This window comes from Aspergillus sclerotioniger (assembly GCF_003184525.1).
Source record: "Aspergillus sclerotioniger CBS 115572 chromosome Unknown BO94scaffold_28, whole genome shotgun sequence".
NCBI lineage: Eukaryota > Fungi > Ascomycota > Eurotiomycetes > Eurotiales > Aspergillaceae > Aspergillus > Aspergillus sclerotioniger.
Window position 1 is genome coordinate 441,805 of NW_020291018.1, and position 22,815 is coordinate 464,619.

General features: G+C 53.3%; 9 protein-coding genes and 1 non-coding gene across 10 annotated transcripts; 1 reads left to right on the forward strand and 9 right to left on the reverse strand.

Annotated features, from left to right (window-relative positions):
• Nucleotides 1-181: 181 nt before the first annotated feature.
• Nucleotides 182-3,574, reverse strand: BO94DRAFT_523933 (NRPS-like enzyme; the record flags this gene model as incomplete). The annotated part of the gene is made up of 4 exons (XM_025610235.1): nt 3,157-3,574; nt 2,844-3,105; nt 627-2,791; nt 182-571 (listed from the first exon to the last, which is right to left on the reverse strand). The coding sequence occupies exons 1-4, from the start codon at nt 3,454-3,456 to the stop codon at nt 182-184; spliced, it is 3,117 nt and encodes a 1,038-aa protein (XP_025464128.1). The 5' UTR covers nt 3,457-3,574.
• Nucleotides 3,575-4,792: 1,218 nt separating this feature from the next.
• On the reverse strand, nt 4,793-7,259 carry BO94DRAFT_499526 (six-hairpin glycosidase). Its single transcript, XM_025609381.1, has 2 exons — nt 7,243-7,259; nt 4,793-7,176 (listed from the first exon to the last, which is right to left on the reverse strand). Exon 2 carries the CDS (start codon nt 6,868-6,870, stop codon nt 4,819-4,821), a length of 2,052 nt encoding a protein of 683 aa, XP_025464129.1. The 5' UTR covers nt 6,871-7,176; nt 7,243-7,259; the 3' UTR covers nt 4,793-4,818.
• A 242-nt stretch (nt 7,260-7,501) lies between these two features.
• On the reverse strand, nt 7,502-7,572 carry BO94DRAFT_t256. The gene has a single exon. It is a non-coding gene; the product is annotated as a tRNA-Gly (tRNA).
• Nucleotides 7,573-8,575: 1,003 nt separating this feature from the next.
• BO94DRAFT_523938 (NAD(P)/FAD-dependent oxidoreductase) lies at nt 8,576-10,228 on the reverse strand (the record flags this gene model as incomplete). Its single annotated transcript, XM_025610236.1, has 4 exons — nt 8,576-8,942; nt 8,986-9,559; nt 9,649-9,932; nt 9,976-10,228. The coding sequence occupies 4 exons, from the start codon at nt 10,226-10,228 to the stop codon at nt 8,716-8,718; spliced, it is 1,338 nt and encodes a 445-aa protein (XP_025464130.1). The 3' UTR covers nt 8,576-8,715.
• Nucleotides 10,229-11,197: 969 nt separating this feature from the next.
• Nucleotides 11,198-12,682, reverse strand: BO94DRAFT_538509 (uncharacterized protein). The gene is made up of 6 exons (XM_025612505.1): nt 12,628-12,682; nt 12,375-12,583; nt 12,048-12,325; nt 11,726-12,004; nt 11,572-11,682; nt 11,198-11,527 (listed from the first exon to the last, which is right to left on the reverse strand). The coding sequence occupies exons 2-6, from the start codon at nt 12,556-12,558 to the stop codon at nt 11,333-11,335; spliced, it is 1,047 nt and encodes a 348-aa protein (XP_025464131.1). The 5' UTR covers nt 12,559-12,583; nt 12,628-12,682; the 3' UTR covers nt 11,198-11,332.
• An 11-nt stretch (nt 12,683-12,693) lies between these two features.
• BO94DRAFT_209432 (uncharacterized protein) lies at nt 12,694-13,279 on the reverse strand. Its single transcript, XM_025606144.1, has one exon. The coding sequence runs from the start codon at nt 13,091-13,093 to the stop codon at nt 12,794-12,796; it is 300 nt and encodes a 99-aa protein (XP_025464132.1). The 5' UTR covers nt 13,094-13,279; the 3' UTR covers nt 12,694-12,793.
• A 185-nt stretch (nt 13,280-13,464) lies between these two features.
• On the reverse strand, nt 13,465-15,538 carry BO94DRAFT_473870 (putative C6 transcription factor; the record flags this gene model as incomplete). The annotated part of the gene is made up of 6 exons (XM_025608495.1): nt 13,465-13,927; nt 13,973-14,314; nt 14,364-14,537; nt 14,585-14,736; nt 14,780-15,364; nt 15,413-15,538. 6 exons carry the CDS (start codon nt 15,536-15,538, stop codon nt 13,465-13,467), a joined length of 1,842 nt encoding a protein of 613 aa, XP_025464133.1.
• A 795-nt stretch (nt 15,539-16,333) lies between these two features.
• On the reverse strand, nt 16,334-18,343 carry BO94DRAFT_499537 (NCS2 family permease). The gene is made up of 4 exons (XM_025609382.1): nt 18,183-18,343; nt 17,214-18,134; nt 17,063-17,167; nt 16,334-17,016 (listed from the first exon to the last, which is right to left on the reverse strand). The coding sequence occupies exons 1-4, from the start codon at nt 18,270-18,272 to the stop codon at nt 16,414-16,416; spliced, it is 1,719 nt and encodes a 572-aa protein (XP_025464134.1). The 5' UTR covers nt 18,273-18,343; the 3' UTR covers nt 16,334-16,413.
• Nucleotides 18,344-18,642: 299 nt separating this feature from the next.
• BO94DRAFT_588991 (MFS transporter) lies at nt 18,643-20,467 on the reverse strand (the record flags this gene model as incomplete). The annotated part of the gene is made up of 4 exons (XM_025615919.1): nt 18,643-18,880; nt 18,926-19,057; nt 19,103-20,089; nt 20,136-20,467. 4 exons carry the CDS (start codon nt 20,465-20,467, stop codon nt 18,643-18,645), a joined length of 1,689 nt encoding a protein of 562 aa, XP_025464135.1.
• Nucleotides 20,468-21,038: 571 nt separating this feature from the next.
• On the forward strand, nt 21,039-22,313 carry BO94DRAFT_499543 (uncharacterized protein). Its single transcript, XM_025609383.1, has 2 exons — nt 21,039-21,383; nt 21,438-22,313. The coding sequence occupies exons 1-2, from the start codon at nt 21,046-21,048 to the stop codon at nt 22,249-22,251; spliced, it is 1,152 nt and encodes a 383-aa protein (XP_025464136.1). The 5' UTR covers nt 21,039-21,045; the 3' UTR covers nt 22,252-22,313.
• The last annotated feature ends 502 nt before the right edge of the window (nt 22,314-22,815 follow it).

The window sequence follows — 22,815 nt, forward strand, 5'->3', positions numbered from 1 at the left end:
CCTACTTTGATACTTTACGGTGTACGAATATAGTTTACTATTAAGTATCTCCGCCAGCTAAGAATGTGCATGTCTATCAAATCAACTCAAGTCTATCTATCGATAACAGTAACTCCAGCAAACGCCCCCTTGCTCGCGCAAGGGATAACCCTAACAAATCACTCACTCCCATGCTAAGTACTCAGAAATCCCACTGCTCCAACCAATTCCCCATCAACTGTTCCGTCACCGCCCCCAATCCCTCCATAGTCCTACTCCCCCCGCGCGTCCGCTCCACACTAATCTCCGCGGAGAGCACCTCACCCGCCAACCCACGATAGAAATCCAATAACTTGAGGGCTGGTTTCTCGTGGACTTCGCTCTCTGATGGATTCTTGATCGCCTCTAGCTCATTCAACCAGGTATCCAACGGGATTGCTTCAATACCCGGGTATCTAGCCTCAATGGCAGGGACCAGTGTCGACCAGGCAGTTTTGCTTGGGTTGACGAGGTGATATACTGCATGTGAGGTGTGGGATTGGTTCTGCCGACGGGTGTGCATGAGTTCAGTGGTAATGGTTGCGAGTGTGTCCTATCTTTCTATTAGCATTCTCTTTGAATGGGAGCAGGGGGTGGGGAGGACTTACAACAGGAACCCAATCGACCAAATACCCTCCCAAATCACTCGGAACCTTTCCCACGGCCTTGGACGTCTTGACCAGCGTCGGGACCCACTCGTCCAGATTCCACAGTCCCTGGACGGTAGTCGGCCCCGAGATCTGACCCACTCGGAAGACCGTCGTGGGGACGTTTGCCTGGCGGGATGCAGCGAGACACATTCTCTCTGCGACGTGCTTGGACTCGCCGTAGCCTTGTTCTAGCACGGCGTCGACGGTTTCGAGAGGTGCTTCGGGCACGACCGGGCCCAAAGACGCGGTCCATCCGCCGATGGTGCTCACCGAGGAGACAAACGATAGGTGTGCGTTGTGGGTGCTTTGGGTGCTGAAGCGGATGAATTGGTACACTCCCTTTAGGTGGGGATCCTCGAAGGATTCCAGCGGGTGGTTGAAGTTGACTTTCCAGGCGTTGTGGATGATAAAGTCGACGCTTTGGAGCAGTTCGCTGTATTTGGCGGCTGGGAGGCCGAAGTGCTCTGCGCCGAAAGAGACTTGTAGGAATTCGACCCGAGGTGATTCTAGAAGACTCACGCCGAGGCCTTTTTCGGCGAAGCCGCGCTTTTGACGCTCTGCTGCTGATGATCGGTTGAAGCAGTAGACCTTTGCAGTGGTGGGGTCGGAGAGGAGCCTGTGCAGGAGGTAGGTGCCTAGGGAGCCGGTCGAGCCGGTGAGAATGACGGTGGACTTGTCGGAGAGGGGAGCTGCTGAGGTGGTCCGTTGGGGCAGCTGGTTGGTGTATTTCTCCAGCATGGTGGTGATGCGCTCGGCGCGAGAGATAGTAGCTCCCACGGTGCCGGTCACCAGGTCGAGCAGGTACTGGGCCAGCTGGGCTACCGAGGGATGCGAGTATATTTGCTGCTGGGAAATGTCGCGGCCGGCTTCGCAGCGGGCTGACACGGCCTTGTTGAGCGTCTTGGCCAGCTGGATCGTCTGTAGCGAGTCCATGCCAGCAGCGTAGAGATCCTCCTCCTCGCGGATATCCTCGCGCTCCAACAAACCAGCCACAAGATCATGCACGAATACCCTTAGACTCTCCGCGTCAAGGGTGTCGGGCATCTCCACGGCAGCCTCCTCCTCCGCAGCCGCATAAATCGCCTCAATCTCCTCCTTATACTCCTTATTCACAGCATGTCTCTGCGTCGTGCCCTTCGCCGTCGTCTTAAACGGCTTCTTCCGATGCGCCAGACGAATCCTGCTCTTCACAATGCGACCATACTTCGGCACGGCCTCATTCGCCCGTTCGACCGTCTCCCAAATACTCTCAACAAACTCCTTCTCATCGATATCTCCCTCAACCGCCCAATTCGGCTCCACCAACAACGCGGTATCAAACCGCGCCTGTCCAATCAGCAGCGCTCTCTGCACGCGCGGATGTCCCTCGACAATCTTCTCCAGCGTGACAGGGTTCAATTTCTCTCCGTTACTAAGCACAATCACATCGTCCAGTCGACCATGGTACTTCCATAGCTCGGGACGTTCCGGGTGCTGCACGAATAGATCGTTCGATCGGTACTCGGTTCTCTCGGGGAAGGTGTGGAAGATTCCATGCACTTGACGACTATCTGCTCGACGGGGAATCACCAGCTCGTATAACCCGTCGTTGACGTGCTGCATGTCCACGCCATAGGCGGGGTTCCATTCAAAGTACCCCCATACCCCGGTTCCCTGGGGCACGAACGACGAGATGAGGCCCATTTCGCTGGATCCGAGAACGGTGATGATCTTGGTGAGTTGGGACAGGTCGTCGCCGACTTCCGGGGAGAGGGGGGCGCCGGCGAAGTAGACGTATTGGAGGGTGCTGAGGGCGGTGCGTGCGGAGGGGACATGAGAGATGTCTTCGAGGATGGAGGGGGGGAGGAGAGCGGCGGTTGGACGGGTGGTGGTGATGACGGAGGAGATGAGGTCCACGGAGAGGGGCTTGTCGGGGAGGACGATGAAGGGGGTATGGTGGAAGAGGGACTCAGTGAAAGCGAGTAGACCCATGAGGTGGAAGAAAGGGGTGGTGGATAGGACAAGAGTGTCTGGGGGGAGGTCGTTGAACATGGTACATTGGCGGGACTGAGGGCGTGACAGATATGCCCCGTAGTCGAGGGTGGCGAGGAATCCGTGTGTCAGGGGAACGGGTTTGGGCATGCCTATCATCACCTTGTTAGCTTCGTCAGTTATCATGATTAACTGGGAGGCTACCTGTTGTGCCCGAGCTGTGGATGATGATAGCAACATCATCTTCCGCTTCACGGTAAGTCTTGGTATACGGGTAATGCTCGACCTTGGCATCAAGTAATTCCGCAATGGACGGCACCTCAAAAAACGCAGTATCCTGTCGGAAAGCCTGGATCTCAGCCACGCGGCGCTGCTTCTCAGGGGTGGAGAGGAAGGTGTGGCAGTCGGTTGCGTTGAGGATGTGCTGGTAGGCGTCGTCGGAGAGGCGAGTAGAAGGTAGAAGAGGCTATTCACGTTAACATCACCATCGAATGCCTGCTGATTGTATAGATCGTACCTTGTATCCCGTCTTATGGGCGGCGAGCAGAAAAATCAAATACCGCACATCATTGCTCGCCATATAGGCAATGGTTTGTGGTTCCGTGGCCCGGCCAACCTGCTTCTCGATCCAAAAGGCAAAGGCGTCTACCGCGCGGGCGAGACGCTGCATGGTGATAGTCTCGAAGCCATCGGACACATCAGCACCTTTGGGAATTAGACCGACACGTTGGGTTGGATTGGAGGTGGCGAGGTGGTCGACGAGGACGGGGAAGAGGCGCTGACCGGGGGTCATGGTGGTAGTAGTGGTGGTAGTCATGGTGATTGGGTTGTAGTATTAATTTGGTTGCAAGTAATATAAATCAGTGTCTATAGCTTAATGAAGAACGAACAAACAATGAATAGAATGCGATGAAGTATACCACCAGCACACAGCGCCAACCCAGGTATTTATATCCAGCTGATGCAAAGCGGGATTTGAAGTCCAGGTGGTGGTGGTGGTGGCCATCCATCCGACAGGGAGCCGGAATGCGGCAGCGGCACTAGGGTTAGGTTACGTCGGTGGATGATCGGCACGGGTGGCTTCCTTGGTTCGGTTCCAGAATCTACTTACTTCCATCTGGCCACTTTGGTATTTCCGTACAGCCATTTTTCTTTTCGTGTTCTTCAGGAACAAGACTCCTTGGCGTTCCGTTCAAGGCTCGTTCCGAAAGCTTAACCCTCTTCTTTCAAAGTATGTGTCGTGGATGGGAACTATGGCGGCTGTGGTGGCGGGATATCCGGCTCGGCTTTTTTCTTTTTTTCTTTTCTTTACTATTACACATAGGTTGTATGTTCCTGACTCGTAGCATTTTGTCTCATCCACTATGAAATGTAAACAGTAAACTGTAGCATGTATCAGCCAGGGAAGGTCCTCGAAGATAATTGCCTCTTTCGTCACCCATACCCCTACCCCTACCCCTACCCCTATAGGACACCAATCATCCCGACACGGCAAACCGATAGTAATTCCCGCAGAATGAAACGGGTGGGGCAGAAGTTATCCCCAACATCAACTAGATAAGAATCAGGATCCAATTGCAGACAGGGTCGGATGTCGGCATGGCTGGAAGAGGGAATATGCTGCGAGAAGAATGTGATTGGGTGGAAGTGGGCGGGTGGACTAGCCTGTTTGGGTAATATGCTGAGAGAATGCTGATAAGGATGCCTGATAACGGGCCATCGGGTACCGTTTGGGTAATATGTCGCGATCGGGGATGGAGGTGATGAAGAGTGGGTGACGTAGGATGGCATGAGTGTATCATGTCAGGGATGTAAGTGGATTGGGTCTACTGTCTAGTTGTCCTGTATTGATGGGGGAGTTATGTTTGTGGTTGTTTGTTTGATTGGTGGGTTTGTATGCAACTACATATATCTGCCGGGTTTCCTTGGTAGCGATGAAGTGAATGGTTGGAGTGTATTCCATGGTTGATGTCGTCGGATGTATGTTCAATGATGGTGGATATCCTGAAGCAATCTGGTAGAGGCGTCATGTCAATCCTGAGTATGTCGACGACTGTGCATGGGCCTGGCCATGACTATCATACGCAACTAGATATACAGAATACTAGCCGAGGCAGCTGGGCTAATAGCTGGACTATTATTATGAAGAATACCCTTCAGTCATGTCACATACAGAATACTAACTAGAAAACACCTTCCACTCCACCAATCGCACCATCTCCCCCGTCTTCGGCGTAAACACCAACCGCACCGCCGCCGTGCTGACCACCTCCCACGACGCCGTTGTAATCCCATTCGCCACGGCCGTACTATAATTCCCACGACTTACATCCGTCCACCCCCCCGTGGCATTACTCTGCACCCGATAACTCTCCGGCACATCATATCCCTGGGTACTGTTGGTAAAAAAAGCAATCTCCGCGCGCGCCGTCTGCGTCACGTTGCCGAAATCCACCTGGTACCACACTTCCGTACCATTGCCGACGGGACTGTCCCACCCATTGGCGACCTCAACCTGTGGATAGAACCAGATCCGTCCGTCGATGGCCCCGTGCACTGCGTCCGTGTCGGCATCTGCTACCGACACGCTGCCTCGGGGGTACTCGCTATCCGACGCGAGTTGGACTGACACTGCGATAGGACTGGAGAATGCTGGGGCCGACGCGGCGGCAATATCGACAGTGAGTCGGGTGAGCTTGGAGCTGGTGGCGACGGTGGTACCGTCCACTTCGACGACCAGGCCCGCCGTCCCGTACTGATCCCCAGTCGCGTCCCATTGCACGACCACCTCGTGTCCATGGTAGAGGATCCTTTCGGCCCGGAAATAGCTGACCGTGGATGCGTCCGCCTGCGGATTGACTTCCAGCACATCGTCGGCGCGCGGCCGGATCCCCACGTAGCCCGTCAGGATGAGGTCTACGAACCCCGAGTGGAAGTAGTGCGGCGAGCGTGGAAGACCTACGATGGGGCTGCCCGTGTCCGAGTAGTAGTCTTCTTCGATGTCGAGGATACCCCCACGAGCAGGGTTGTAATGCAGCTTGGCGTATTGCAGGAGGATGTTGGTGTAGTCAGCGGTGGTGATGACGCCTGTCGCAGCGGAGAGAGGGTAGTGATCGAAGAGGTTGGCCAGGCCGGTCAACGCCTGCGTGGTCTGGTACGGCCAGGCCGGCCCGTTCCATTGGCATTCCGGATGGGTGCCGTCGTAGCGATACTGCACCATGTAGTACTGGTAGCTGGGTTCGTTGGTGCGGAGTCCGTGCACGCCTGCCAGCTCGCTTGTGTTGAGGAGGTGGCTCCATGATGCTGCATAGGTCGTGTTGTCGTCGAGGACGTCATACGCCCAGGGCACATAGCCAACCAGTTCACGGCCTCGGATAAAGTCCCAGTAAGTGACGTAGTTGTTGTCCTCCTTGTAGCGGTCGATAAAGTGCTCAAAAGTACTGTTCCAGAGGTCGTCCTGTAGACGTGTTTTTAGGGCACTCGCCAGCTGGGTGTATTCTTCGCGGACAGCAGTGTCCCCGGTGAGATTGGCAATATGGGCGATGGCCAATGCATTGGCGTACTGGTAGCTGTTGATGCTGGGACGGAAGGCATATCCCCCGGTAAAGCCGTCCTCGCCGCCCGATGCGTCGATACTGGCGATGGTGTACTCCGTCGCGTCGGTCAACGGCTGGATCCAATAGAGACCTTTGGAAGTGTCGTAGCCACCCACCCCGAGGGTGGTGGAATTCCACCCGGCGTAGACGGTTTGCATTGAGGCCAACAGCGGTGTGGCGTCGTCGGCAGCGCCATTGACAAGGTAGGCCTGCCAGACACCGTCGGCCATGGACTCGGAGAATTGATAAGGGTCGCCATTAGGGCCAAAGAGAAAGGAAGAATAGTCACTGGTGAAGCGACGATCACGACACCAGCGGCCTTCGCGTAGGTGAAAGTTGGAGGCATCAATCAGAAGCGCCCAGGGTTCTTCCTGCCAGCTCACGTCGTTGAGAAACTCGGTCGTGATGTAGCCGTAAGAACCGAGGTCCCGCTGGTGAGCCCGGAAGACACCCCAGCGGTAGTAGTAAACATCTTGGATGTCGGAGAGATCGGTCTCAAAGAGAGGAATACGATCACTATACCATGGCGCATCGTTGCCAAAATACTGGGTCAAGATGGAGTCGGCATCCAGGGCAGAAGCCCCGAGAAAGCCAGCGAGGGCGACAAGTAGTGACCGCATATTGTCTGACTGCATGGGGCCGTCGTATTGAGAAAGTGCCGTTTAATATACAGGGGCAGCCAGGATGTCAATTCTCCGGTGGAGAGATATTAACCGCAATGTCTTAGCATGGATTTCACCGATTGGCGGGTTCCGACGATCAGGGGAACTCAACACCACAATTAAGCTTCAACTCTCCTGCGGGGGCTCCGAGCTCTTCAGGGGCCCCGTGTTCTGCAGAGGGATGCATCCTGCAGGTCATCAGACCACTGTCTCCCCACTTACCACGGCATGTTCATGGCATTTTCAATGCTGATAAGAGAAAGACGACGGTAGAGTAGACTGAATGATGTCAGTACTTGATCCATCCGTAGATTCAACTGCATAGCAGTCAGGATATCATCTCACCAGCCTGCTGCTCCAGTTGATCGGTTATTGAGCATCTTGAGTCCGGACTGAAGAACGAGGTCGGCTATCCGCTGGACGGGTCAGCCGGCTGCACTCGGCGCTAAGGTGCGGGGTTCCGTGGAGGAATCAGGAGACAACTGTGATGATTCCAATGGTAGTTGGGATAGTACGCAGAAGGAGCCGAAGGTGATACCCTCGCATTAGTGGCCCCACTGGCTGGTCCGTCCGCGGTCAAAAAGAAGAAAAGAAAAAAGAGGAGTGCATCATCCGTGAATCGAACACGGGCCTCATCGATGGCAACGATGAATTCTACCACTAGACCAATGATGCTTGTATAAATATTTTCAGCCAAATATTGGTTATTGAGGGAAAGTAATGGCATCAGTCTCACGAAACTTTTCCCCTCGAAGAACTGGTGATAACCTCACATATTGCACGAAACATCTGCCCATCAGCTCTAAAATTCAATCAATACAGCTATTGACCATAGATCACTTGGAACCCCCCAAGTAAGTCCAATGCTCTCATTGATTTCAGCATTTATACCCACCACTCATGGACCAGACACCCATACCTAGGACAAGATACAGGCCAATTAAAACCCCGGAAACTAAAAGTCGCCCTGTCACAGTTTATCCCCTTTTGAATTGTAATCCTGGAAGAACTGGGTTAGCCTACGTCCAGTCCTCTTTGGTGGCATTCACAGAACTCCGGCCAACAAGCACCCCCTTCATCGCTGGCAGTCCCAAGGCAGGGCCCATCACAGCAGGTCGCGCAGCCAGAGTCTATACAACATTTGGCACCAAGTGGTAGACAAGAGTCTGCACTCATGTCGGGGAGGCTAGCCGCGGCGGCTGATCCGAGGAAGAGGATAAGAGCGATGTTGGCAAACTTCATCTGAACTTGGTTATAGAAGGAGGTTGAGGGGTTGGAATATGTGTGATGGAAATGTTTGGAAGTTGGATGTTGTCAGATTTATACTCGAGGCCTTCAGGTACTCCTCTAGGACAGGGTGTGACGGTGGTGTCCGCGCCTACATTATGAAACTATACAGCGAAGGCATCAAGCCCTCCGATATCGCCCGCCAGTTGAAACGCTCTCCGCAGACAATCCACACCACTATAAGGAGATGCAAAGCACGAAGTGACTACGCTTCTCAACCTCGGTCAGGTCGACCTAAAGTGACAAGTGATAGAATCAAATGGCGGATCATCCGCTATATGCGAACGCATCTTTTGGAAAAGTACGAGAAGATGATGGAGGACCTTAATCTGCAGATTAGCAGACGGACAGTCGCTAATATTATCAAGGAGTCGGGATATGATAAGGAGGGGGCGAGGAAACGGGCTGTTTTTGAGGATGCGCCTGATGTTGAGGAGGCTCAACTCTGCCACTTAGTATTCTGCCTATTATGTTGTGAATCGCACCTGCATGTTGGATAAGAACATCACGACGCTATTTATATGGTTAAACTCATTCCGACTTATCACTGCCTTGCGCCAACCGTTCCGGCGTCGACTTGAATAGGACAGGCAGGCCCGTATCTTCATACTCTACCCCATCAACCATTTTCGCGATGGCCTGTGTTACCGTGAAGATCGTCAACATTCCAGCGCCATTGAATCCCGCCAGAATCCACTGGCTCTTTGAACCCGGAACCCGGCCCACATGGGGCAATGTATCTGGGGTATAGCCCATGACTGCAAATCAGCTCAAGCACTTGAACAATCAATGAGAACTTACTCCCACTCCAAACCATATCATGATACGCGCTTGCATTCTCCCATCCACGGAAATGTTTAGCCATGACACTATCAAAATGTGCGGTAGCGGCATCAGTAATCAACGTTCTGTCATCCACTGTGTTCCACCAACTGTCTCGATCGGTGTCGTACGTCCACTTGGCACCACCGAGAATGATTGTCCCGTCTGGTCGTGGGATCAGATAGTCCGCGTACTGTGCGTTGAAGCGTAAGTTGTAGGTGTTGTCAAGCGGAATTGGGGGTTTGAAAGATGGCAGTGGAGCCAGGTGCGAGTTCTGTCCTTTGAATGGAGGAATGACTCCTTCGTATTGGGGTAGCAGAGCGGCCGTGTATGCATTTGTTGCGAAGATGGTCTTCTCAGCTGTCAGTGTTCCCCGAGACGTTGTTATTGTGGTTTGGTTGGATCCCTCTTCCACCCTCGTGACTCGAGTCTCGGTATAGAGCTGGCCACCCAGTTCCAGCACTCTGGAGAGTAGAGCAGTGACGAGCTTATACGGCCACAGAGAGATTGCAGGGACAATGAGAGCTCCCTTGCCGTTCATGACGCCACTGATCTGCTGGTGTCAGTAGGTGAATCAACAGGACACAAACGGCAGGTATCCCAGTGTGTGATCACTAGTTGGGGTCTTATCAACAAACCTACCTTGTCCACATCCGACCCCTCAATCCACTCAACCTCCTTCGCCCACAAAACACCTTCTGACTTCTTCTCATCGATAAACTCACGAATCTCTCTGGCGTGGTCCTCCTCAAAAAACACATCAAACGACCGAGTCACCTTCAAGTCGCAATCGATGCTCTCTTTATCGACTACCTCCTTCAAAGCGGAAAGTTGCTCGAGCTGGTGATTGATTACCTGCGTAGCGACATCACCATAATCATCATAAAGTGGTTTAGCAATAGCTGCTGCCAGCTTCGTATGGCCACCTATAGCAGTTAGACCATGCCATTGTATCTGACGCATACCCACCATTGCGACCGGTTGCACCAGAACAAACTTGGCGCGCCTCGAGGAGGACAACGCTTGGTTTCTCGGCATGCGAGGTTGACAGGATGTGATATGCGGTGGCTACACCCGCCAAGCCGGTGCCGATGATTGCAATGTCGCAGTGCTGTGGAACGGTGGGCGAGGAGCGGTACGATGCCAAGGGATGGGGGTCTTTGAGCCAGTATGAAGTGATAGGGTTATCGACGGGGAGTCCTGGATGTGTGGTTGGAGACATGATGGGGGTTGAATATTCCTTGGAGAGGATAGGAGTCATGAGGGGTGTTATATAAGTCATGTGCTGATGCCGACTCCGAGTCCCGAACCCCGATTGAGAGTTCCGACATCAGCGGGTGTATACTCCGATCAATGTATGCATAAGCTCATTCTTCAGATAACTAATCGGTTTGATTATGTACATGCCATTCTTGTCATGTTCAATCCGCACAATAGGTTGGTTCAACTCTGATGCATATGCTTACAAGCCCTAACTTCCACTGGCTCAGCTACCACATCAGGCAGTACCCAGACAGCCCTGATCTAGAACATTTCCAGATCTCAAATCCGGTCGATGATCCTGTTTCCCCGGCCAACACTGTTCCATGGTCTAGGCATGCGCAGCTAGCAGATTAAAGCTAAATGACACATCTCCAAACAAACTTCCCGTAACATCCTGTATAGTAAATGCAAGCATACCACACCCATCTACATCAACCATCAACCCTACACCCAACACCACCAACCCAAACAAACCATACACTCCGAAAACCACATCCAAGCTTACATTACCCCCTCAGTACCTTTACTAAAACAGACACCATCCACTACGGAATCCCCAGCATCAGCTCTCCTCTTCTCCTTCTCTGCCAGAGCCTCTCGCTCCTAATCAACCAGACCCCCAGAATAAGCATTAAAATCAAATCCTGAAATCTATACAAAGTCCTTGTACTCCCTATATATCTCCCCTACATTCACCGCCTAATAAAAGCCTACTATCACCCCTGCTTCTCAACTATAAACCGACATCTGGCATATCTGCTATAGAAAAACCCCGGGTGGGAGGACTTCAGACGCAGCGAGACCTATGCGCAGTTGGAGACACTTCTACCAGTAGATGATAATTTGGGTATTATGGGGTTGTGTTGCTTGATGTGGTGGGATGGGAAATGAGGTTGTGAGGGTTGAGGATGCTAGTGGTGCTGCTTTCCCAAGAGACAGAAATAAGCTTCAATTCAATATCATCTATCAATGGCAATGCATCATCCAAAGTTCATCCGTAACTCGTTATATCGTATACATCACATCGTACCTTATCATATCCAACATGTCCACAAAGTATATACTATGGCTCGAATGTCTCCGTCCTTTTCGAGTTCGGGTCGAGGTTCGACTTCTTCCTCGGATAATAATGCCAACATGCCCAAATTAGCATCGTCAGCAGAGTCAGTGGGATAGTAATAACCCAGTAAATCCAGAAGGACTCTGTCATGACTTCTTTTCCATCAGAGTAGTTGAAGAAGTTGGTTCCAAACAACCCCTGCATGCATTAGCATTTCTTGCAACTCTGGAATACGAACATACCGAGACAAAGGTCCCCGGAAGGTAGACCATACTGACGATGGCAACCGTCTTCATCATGGCATTGTCCGACTTGGCATCACTACCGAACCGTTGCGACACAAGATTGAATCCCTACCACGGTTAGTCTCGTCCGAAAGCAAGCGATGAGACGCACCAGATTGATCTCGTTGTGCAACCGCTCCGCCAGAGACCGACTCCTCGTCTTCAACGAATGCAACTGCTTCGCCCGGAAAAGCAGCTGCCGTTCATTTTGGAGCCATTCGCCCTTGGGGATACTGGAATACAACTCGCGGGAGCGAACGTATTCGTTCACTAGGCTCTGCAGCGTATGCTCGGCTATGTCGAGGGTCTCATTCGAGTGGAAGACGTGCCGGGCAATATCGTGCAAATGAGGGAAGAACTCCGGGTGGAGGTCGTTGGGGTTATCTCTCGCCTTCTCATGTCAGCACATATAGCTTAACGGAAAAAGGAGGTACCTTTTCAGTCTTCCGAACTAGATTTCGCAGTCCCCAGAAAGACTTATCATATAAACCCATCATGGTGCCTGCAAAGATGGCATGCCACACATAGGGATTGCCGGTCGCTTGCTTTGTAGGTAGCACCTGAAGGAGCTCGCTCGGTGGGAGCGGGTGGTCGATAATGAAAACAACCTGTTTTAGAGCATCCGGATACCAGGTCATAAAGATAGCAGGTTGGACCCATTGGTAAAGATGAGGGTCGTCAACAAATTTAATTTTGAAGCAGGACCAGGAAACTGTCTTGATCAGCTGTCTTCCTAGACGGTAGATCTTTGGAGGACCCACCGTGCTTGACGAGATTATCGTTCTCGTCGAGGACATCATCGCAGAAGAAAGAGCCGTTGATGTCCGTGCAGATGACGGGCCAAAATGCCTCCGGGAAGAGTGGGCGAAATTGCTGGGAATTGAGACTCCCGGGTTTTGCGAAGCTAGCCTCATTAACAATGCTCTTCGAGCGGCGAGGAAGCATACATAATGAGCGACTTTTCCGGGCGCTACTCTCATCAATATATGCCACGAGCCCGAAGAACAAACATACCTCGAGATCCAGATCTACCAAGGACACCCTCTGCTCGAGCCACTGACCGGTTCCTAGCTGATCAGCCATATCCACAATCAGCAACCCTACAATCAGCAAACACACCTTCCTGGTAGATCGTAATGTCGTCGGACATATCACTGGCACTAGTGGAAAGCTTCTCCATTCACGGAATAAGGGACCATAAAATACCCCATGAATGACGAGCAGATCGGAAGGCAGGCTGAGGGGAACAGCGGCGGCGTGGATTTATAGGCCGACCGAGCAAGTCGCGAGGCTGGAGGTTAGCCGCCCGGTCGGCGCTTAGTTGCATACAACCAACCATGATGCCCAACGATGCTGCGTGCTGTGTTGCAATGCTGTCAGGCAAGTCGGAACTTGTTGAGCAGTACAGCTTGGCAGCTGCAGTCATCCCAGGCATAGATATTTGACAGACGAGGCTGTGGAGAGTCTGGCCAAGAGCCATCCATCCGTCCCCACGTGACCCGCCTCTGTTGCACTACACCAGACGAAAAACTCGGTTGCCATTGTCGGGCATCCACCGTCATCATCATATTACACCTCACAGGCATTACCTGCAGGCTCTGTATCATTATCTATTGTAAGAATATTGTAAAAAGAACAACGCCGTCGCCAGTCCGGTCCTCGCCCAGCATCATCAGGCTAGCGACAGGGATGTCATCTAAGCCACTGCAAGCACTGCAGGTGGTGCCAATAAGGGTCATCATCGTTGCCACAGGGGTGGTACTTGTGCCAGATCACACATCCATCCGTACTGGCCATCAACCACTCTGATCAAGAGGCAGTGCCGTTGGCGGTGTTCTGCTGCCTACTGTCCTACTCCTCGCTGTCATCGAACGAATCAACGCTGTCCCGCATGCCCACCAGCCGTGGTGTAACATGTATGGTAAATAGCGATTCCGTTTCAATCGGCAGTGTCACCCCCCGTTCTTGCGCCGTGGTGCGAAGTGTCGCTAAGACCGCCCGGGTCGACTCCCACCGTCGTGAGAAGGACTTGGCGGCGATGCTCAGCGTGATAAATGCCTCACGGTTGTTGGGTTCCCCCACATCATCCAGCAGTGTGAATAACGCCGCCGTGATACACTGAATGTTGCTCACGGGCATGCGGTCTACACCCCAGCAGGCGCGGTGGCTCCGCATCAGGCGGGCGATGTTGCGTGCCGACGAGAAACGCATCTGACGAGCGTTCGCCGGCGAGATCGTTGGATGAGGATCGACGGTGGTGGAAGTGTCCTTCAAGGGCTCGTACATCGCCATGATGATCGAGTCGTGGTACATACTAGTCCAGTTAGTGGGATTCAGTGGACTGTCAAACTAGACCTACTGTAGACAGAGGATGTGCGGGGCCTCGAGATTGGTCTTCAAACACGTGGGCCAGCTATCGGAGCACTGACGGAGACGTTCACGAAGATGTGTCACCTTGCTTTCTATCTCCGCCCGCGGTCGCGGCAGAGCTTCTCCGTGGGATAATGTGGCAACCTCGTGAGCAATCAGGCTCAAGGACGAGAGCGTGTTGAACAGGCAGGTGGAATGGCCTTCGGTTCCTTCAGCGTTTTCCGGATATGGTCTCCATTCCTCCGACCCGCCCTCATGACCGACAGGCGGCAGGCTGTGACGTTGTGGTGGTTTAATTAGAGGGCGGCTCTTATCCGCCAAGGCATGGCACCTAGCCTAATCAGTTGCAGATTTGCCTAAAAGAAGTGCTTTACACGTACGTGGAGAAATTGAATAATCCCCAGATAGTCCGGCTGATTACCCGGGCCATCAGGGGATTGTCCTGATCGGCATCAGAGTCCGGCGTGGAATTCTTCTGCGACAGCTCGTCGATAGCGTAGGCGAGTTGACCCCTGTGGATCCAGTCTTGTCGGTCCCGACCGGTCATGGACGCACTGTGTTGTCAGTATCAAACCCCCGTTTCAAGTGACTGGAACCATACCATGCCCACAAAACTCCCAGTCCTTGGACGGTCGGGATTGTGATCCGCCCCTCTTCCTTATCGAGTAGTCGTATGGCCTCGTCGTAAAAACGGGCTCCTTTCGACGCCGGATCTCCTGGAATAGCGTATATCTCAGGATAATCGGAGTAAGCCTAACTCTGTTAGATGGGCCGGCATAGGCAGCGAGAAACGTACGCAAGCATCCGCCAGAATGATGTTGACCAGAAAAGGCGAGCAAAATTGAGCCGACAATGACCCCTCCTGCATGTCCCGCACAAACAAATCCTTATCAACCCAGTTTCGGAACGGGTGCGACCATGTGAACCATAGCGAGAGGAGGTGCGAGACAAAATCGTCATCGGAGACGACGGTCGTCCAGGGTTCAGCAGGGACCTGAAACCCCGGCAGGTCGGATAGCCGTCTAGCATCCAAAATCCGCCGCATCGACCGGGACTGCGACGGCTGCAGCTGCTTTACTTCTTCGCATACTTCGACTAGTTCCGGGGTCTGGGCTAGGTCTAAGCGGGGCAACTGGTAGTTGATGTAGTAGCGGATCTCGTCGAGGGAGGCGTCACTGCGGATGAGGTTGATCAAAGGGACGGCACGACGGTTGCCGCTCTCGCGGAGGACACTGACGAGGCGGACCAAGAGCTCTTCCTGGTCTGCAAGTTGGTCGATTTTGCGTTTGAGGGCGCCACGACGGCGTTTATCGGCAGTGCGGTCGAGGGTGCATTCGACGCTGTTCTTGACGCAGTTGGCACATGGGACGGAACCTGTGCACTAGGGACGTCAGTTTTCCAACAAAGAATCTCTAGCGAGGGGAGATACCTTGAGTTTGCGCGATTTGCAGGCTGCACAAGCGGTGCCTACATTTCGCCTGCGTTGATGGGCATCGAAAGGGGAGCTGGAACCCGGCGGGGCGGGAGCCAAAGGGCGCGACTTAGTATCGGACATGGTGGTCGGCCATGGTGAAGGAGCAGGGATGGGAAGGACGGGAAATGAGAGAAGGGAGAGAAAAGGGAGGGAAGGGAGGGAAGGAAAGGAAAAAAGAGGAAAGAAGCGAAGGGGCGAGGAAGAAAAGCTAACAGATGAACAAGCATCGGAACCATCCAGATGGAGTGAGCTGAACTATTAGTTGAGGGGGGGCGCAGAGGCAGCATGGGCAGGGGAAGGCGAAACGACATCGCGTGAGTGGATGGAAGAGAGTTCCTGTCCCCGAGAGCCTGCCCGTGATTCGTGCTGCCCCTTCCTGATTGGCTGTGGGACCTGTACCAGCCTTCCCCGCTCGGAATTACCGTACCAGACATTGATTGGCGGCCTGCATCAGGCACCGCCCGTCGTTTCGCGGTAACCAGTGGTATTGCAGCGGTCGACCGCCCAGCCCGCCTTTCGCCTTTCTCCAGGCTTGCCATTCCCGCATCACTCTCGATCGCAACATCTACGATCCGCACGGTGGCTTGGATTCATCCGGCCGGAAGCTATTCGAGCACAGACTGTTCCCCGGATCGCTTCCGTCATCCTGTGCAACCGGAATTCAATTCCTTCGGGTAAGCCGTGCAACCTGGCCGATATTATCCTCCCAACTAAGCTCAGCTTACATGGATCCTGTCTGGTTCCAACACCACTAGTGAGGTTGCCCAACACCAACAGACCAACACCGTGCCGTCACGTCACCCGAGCACGGGCAACACGCTAGCCCCCTACGATTGGCGCAAGTCGCAACACTTGCCTCTCACTGTGTCACTTCACCAATTCATTCCGGACACATTCCGGACTGTAAATGAACATGTAACGAGTCATTTCGAATCTACAAAAAGTACACATGATTTTCACCCCTCCTTCCCAGCCACATCCACGCCCTTCTCCGCTGACCCCTGAGACTCGACCGAGCCCTCATCCAACCCCTGACGCTCTTCATCCTCCCGCCAGAAGTCCCTTTTCCCCCGAGCGGCCCGGCGCAACCATGGCGGGAAGAATCCTCCGGGGATCCTCCACGTCCACGGTTCTTTCTCGTCCTTGTTAGGCGGTACTACCCTTCCGGAAGTCGCTTTCTCGATGAGCCAGACGATGCCGTTCAAGGTGATATAACTGAGAATACCGGCGATCAACCCGTAGGCGATACTGTACGTGAACGGCATGATGGCGATGGTCAGGAAGGCCGGAATTGCGTCGCCATAGTACCGCCAATTGATTTCGGCCGCGGCTTTGGCCATCAGAGCCCCCACGATGACAAGGGTACAGCCGGTCGCCCACGGTGGAATGGACGCGAAGATTGGCGCGAAAAACACGGAAATGAAAAAGCAGATACCCGTCATGCACGAAGTAAGTCCGGTTTTACCACCTTCAGAGATTCCGGCGCCGCTTTCAACAAATGCTGTGACGGGCGATGCGCCGAACAGGGACCCAATGGAGATGGAGATGGCATCAACCATCTTTTCAGTCAGCCAAGGCTGTGCAGTGGGGTATTTATTGACTTACATATGCCAAAGCGCTTCCCTCGAAATCTTGCGTCCGAGGATCGATCGTTCCTGCGAACCGGGCCATGGAGTACAACGTGCCGGTGGTATCAAGGATATCCACATACTGTATCGGTTAGCTGCATCATGCGCGGTGACATCATAGGACATACCAAGAACGTGATAAAGGCCAGCCCAAACTGCGATCCGTGTCCCGAGATATCCCACTCTTGTGCAACAAGAGTATGCGTGATCGGATGGAACGTGACCACTTGTTTGAAGAAATCAAACATGCTATCTCCCAGCTCGGTATGCGGGAAGTACGTCACCGGCGTCGGTCGTGGCCACGAGATGATGGATACCAGGAGTATACCAATGATAATGGCGCCCTTGACCCGATAAAGCATCAGCACAGCCGTGAGAATTCCACCGCAGAAAATGCCAATCCACATCGTCGGACTGCGCATCTTTGCATCAGATGGACACAGGCCAGTGGTCGCGTCGCGGAGACCGTCGACGCAACCGGCCAGTTCAATAGGCGAGTCTGTGGCTCCCGTCACTAACCCAATTCCCGCACTGTAAGTCAGTCCGATCAACGTAAGATACAGCCCAATGCCAGTTCCGGTGGCCAGCTTGATCGACGCCGGCAGCGCACGGGCCAGCCATTGGCGAATGCCCAACAGCGTCAAAGCCAGGAAGACAAACCCCTCGACAAAGACGGCCGTCAGAGCCACCTTGTACGGGATCATGCCAAACCCGTGGTATCCGACCACAGTGTACGCGAAATATGCGTTCAGCCCCATGCCTGGCGCAAGGGCCACCGGCAAGTTGGAAAAGAGGCCCATGCAGAAGGTAGATAGCGCCGCGATTGCTGCGGTGGCGGTGACGATATCGCGTTTGATCTCCTGCACGCACAGCAGATACTCGGTATTGGTGTTACACTGATCAGCATAACTTTCAGGCGGACAGACGCAGGTTCCGCCAGTGTCGGAGGTGATGGTCGCATTAACGCTGATAATATAGGCCATGGCGAAGAAGGTAGCCAAGCCAGCGCGGAGCTCGGTAAAGAAAAAACTGCCTTTGCGTTCTTTGGGCTACGCACAATTAGTCCAGTGATCTGCGAATCCAAAAACCAAACATACATGACCCGAATTTTCCAGACGAAACCATCTCCCGACAGGGCTGCGAGCCACCGCCAGGTTAACCCGGTGTACCCAGTCTGTATAGCGCATGACGGTTTCAAGGTGGGTTGACAACAGAAGATGTCTCCCCGCGGGCCCCCGGTTTTTATGAGGCAGGGTCTACGGCATGTCGGGAAAATTTCTGGACGAGAAAAGCCCATTAAATGACCAGACCAGTCCTGGCCAGAATCCTTATCGCGGGCAGCTTGGCAGCTTGGCAAAGCCAGTTCTGGGGGTCATACCGTGGATGGCGCCCTTGGCAGCAACACCACGAGGCAACCACGAGTCCCCAGTTACAATTTGCTTATCAGCGGGATTTGTTCGAGGCCTTGGCGGCCTTGGCGGTCATCAGGCGTCCAGTCAGCTACAATTAGATATGCGCGACTTGATGATTAGTTACATTGCTCGCAGAAATTGATAACTAGGACGACTTTTCCTGGAACACAGCCGGCGACGGCGCAAACTTGCTCTTCCGCCGCAACGCAGGTCCAAATATAATGAACCCCAGCGGAATCGGAATCATAATGGCCGCCAGACACCCCAGCAAGGTGCCCGCCCACTGTACCCCCAGGTTGACAAACATCTGTTTTGCAAAGAGCGGAAAGCAGGCTCCGACGGCGGACCGAAGGATCGTGTTGGCGGCGAAGACCGAGGCGGCGCTGGCCGGTCAGATAGGTCAGATAAATAAGCCCTGGAACACTCACAATTGCAGATACGAATCTATCAGATAGTTGAAACACTGCAGGAAGATGCAGTATATACCGAATCCTGTGAACACCCCGGATGCAGTCGGGGCCATCCAATGGATCGATCGTGTCCACCCGGTCCAGCCATACCTAACTTGTCAGCCGGATGCGCATCTGGAGAGAATGGGATGGTACCAGAACAGTCCGATCGTGAAGGCAAGGCCTCCTACAATAGCCGGGGGAAGTCGCCACTCTGGAATCGGAATATCGTTATTCGCCTTCAGCTTCTTGGTGTAGGAACCCTGGCTTGTCAGGACATATACTCCCCCCAGGAGCTCCCCAATGATCAGCCCAATAAATGGCAGACTGCCCACCCCTAGATTCATCCCATGGATGTTCTGGAAGACGACTGGATAGGCGGCTAATAAGGCATACATGAGCCCATAGATGAAGGACATGTACAGGGTCACCAAGAACACAATCGGTTCTGTGAAAAGCATACGGAATGGCCGACCGAAGTTTACTGTGATCAATTGGTTGAAGTCGATTTCGACCTCGTCCTGCTTCGCATGGATACCCCAGTTGCGCGTCTGGCGGCGCACAGTGGCTGCCTTCGTCATCAGCAACGCCGGGGCGTACGTCTCCTTATAGAAGAGTAGCAACAAAACCGAACCGAAGAATCCCATAATGGCCACTATGTACATGGTCCATCGCCAGCCAAGATAGCTCATCACGATAAAGCCACCGGTGAAGGGGGAGGCGAACGGCCCGACAAAGACGGCCATGGCGAACATGGCAATGGCAATACCGCGCGTGCGGTTAGTGAAGATATCAGAAAATGCTGCCGGTACGATGGATAGTGGGCTGGCAGCAAATAGGCCTGCAAAGAACCGCGTTAACATGATAGTCTGAACGTCTTTGGCCGTGGCCGTTGCGATCGTGAAAATGCTGTACCCAAAGACCCCTGCTGTGATCGGCCATCGTCGACCGGACAGCTCCGAGGCTGGGGCCCAGAACGTTGGACCGGCGGCGAACCCTAGGACGTATAGTGTGACACCTAAGGTTGCGACTTCGGTGCTGATCCCATAATGAAGACTGATCGCACCGACAGTGGAGGAGAAGATGGCGCTAGCAAATGAGGCAACGAATGTCACATAAGCCAGGATGGCCGACAATAAGATCCTGTGGGTCAGCTTGACACATGCGAGAGTTTGACAGTCTGGCTCACTTGGTTCGAGTTGGCCAGTTGTGCGGATGCATCGGATCATGTTCTTCGGTGAACTCGACAACATAGCGATTTGGATCTGGCAACAACGGGGGGAACTCCTTTCCCCCGCCCATTGGCAGCCATTCTTCCCGAGGAGTCTGAGGAACTTTGGATGCGACTGTGGATTCGTGAGTCAGCCGCAGGGTCTCGATCCGGGAGATCTCAACGTTGGTCTGAGGTCGACTGAGGGTCGAGGTACGGACGGACTCGAGGCTCCCATGAGCCATCGGGGTGTTAGACAAGGAGCTACTCGAACTTGACGAGGGCATTTTGACGCTGCCTTTGTCTGGCATCGTGCGGGTGGTTGGTTATATTTAATGACGGGGTTCAGGTCCGGGCGGGGGAGTGATGGTGTCATTGGGGGTGTGACCCATGGTTACCTCGTCGCGGCTCGGTGGTCAGCGGAAGCTCAATGGATTGCTTGTACGAGTCCGGATAGAGCGGAGCAGGGTGAACGCAGGGGACATCAAATGAGGTTATTATTTACATCCAGCTTACTTTGTGTGGGGCGGGTTTGAGTCTCGCCCCTATCCAATTGGGGAGCATTGGTCTCACAGGATATATAACGCTGACAAGGATCCATTCACGACACGGGCTGATCAGATGGCTTTGAGAATTCTATTACGCATACAAGTGTTCAACATTGATTGAGCATTGCATCTGGATCAATATACAACATGTGAAGGAACCCCGGATTCGAGTTCCGATGGAAGCCTCGGTAGATGCAGATCAACGGGCGATCGGCTCGCAAGGGATGCCATTTCAGTCCAGGATCTGCCACTCCGCTTATTTCTCCGACAGAACATAGGAACTATTTAAGAGCAATTTAGTCCTCTTATCTCTCTAACCAGATTAATTTTCATACACCACTATGCCTGCCAACTTCATCCTTCCCCTCTTCAGCCTCTTCACTCTCTATGCTATCTGGTACTACGCCGATGTGAACGGCCTCCTCTCCCTTGCAAAGCAGAGCATCGCGCACAACACCCTCCCTGGCAGTGATGCACCACTCCGAACCACTTACACGGGTCTCGCTCATTTAGACCATCTACTTACCACTCTGACCACCTTTTTCTGGCCCACGACCGATGGGAGCCACCCGGCCTTGACCCTCCACACTCTTGGCTTTGCCGGAACTTTCGGGTCCGCCTGGATCTTGATAACCCTCGAATCCTGGCGAAGGGGTAACGCCTGGACACTTGCTGCATAGTGAGCCAATTAATGTTATCTTCAGTCTAAAGGACTTCCCACTGACATCTGCAGCCCCCTGGTGTTTGGCCTCTCCGCTCAAACCCTCACCTTTGCCTTCGCAGCGCCACTCTACTGCGCCCTGCAGCTCTCTACATCTATCACGTCCCAAGCCCCTACAGCAGTGAATGTCTACATTCCCCGCTCCGTCCTCCATGCGCTGCCATGTGTCTTTGCTGTATCCTACATGCTCCCCAGCACGCTTATGATCCTCCCCATCTCCGGAACTATTTCCACCGACCTGAAACAGATCTTCATCGCCCTCTGGCAGCCTTTTCCAGCCTACATCTCAATTCTTCTGGCAGTTACAAATACCGTCTTCTCACCCCTCACCAGTGTGGATCAAACCGGGCGGAAAGATTTACGTGCCCTTCGTTTTGTCTACGCGTTCGCGTTTGCGAACACAGCCGTCACGCATCTTGTCACCTGGACAATATCATTGACCACGGTTTTTGCCCCAGCGATCATTGATGAACGCTTTCGGGGTGAGCTGTACCCGAGTATTGTGTTTGGGATTCCGACGCCGTGGACATCACCTGTGGTGCAGGTGCAGAGCATTGCGGACGGGGTTCATGCTTTCCTACGGTGGGATTACCTGATTGGGTCAATGGGAATGGTTGTTTGGGCGGGAGCGTTGAATGCAGGAGCGCAGAGGGTGGTATATGGGGCGGTTGGATGGTGGCGGTTGATTGTCAAGGTGGTCTTGTTGGCTGTGGTTGCTGGGCCGGTGGGTGCAGCAGTAGAGTTGGTTTGGGAGAGGGATGAGCTGGTAATAGCTGAGACGGACACTGTCACAAGGGTATCTGAGAAGGCTAAGGCCTCTTATTGAAGAGTATGTCTCATGTATATGGTAGGAATGCGTCGAAATGGCTGGCAGATATAGTAGTCGGGTTATTGCTTCGATGAAGGAGGCAACTACAAACTCTAGCCTTGACTAACCAGCATGAAAGGGTGTGGATAGTAATAGTCACTTTTCCTGATGCCTAAGGCGGGGCTCTCTCCAAAATACTTCTACCAGACAGTCTTTGAAGCTTATTCACAAACTTTCCCTTGCATTGTGGGGTTTTTATTCCCTTGCCATCTGTTAATCCTCTCACCCAAGACGTGGTTCTGGGGAATATCAGAAATAACATTAAATAGGCCCATGTAATTCCACAATCGCAGCCGAGCTGTTGCACAGAAATCTCTGTCTTGGCCATCTGCTCTGCTTACTCATTGTGAGATGTCTCTGAATAGTGCCACGCAAGCACCGCAGTGGATCCCTACATGGTGACTGCAGGTGCAGAAATATAGCTACTCACCAACCAGCATGTTACTCAGAAAGTTCCGGCTATATGAAGAGCAGCAATCGGAGTGAGCCTGACAAAATGCGGAGCCTAAGGCCTTATGCCGC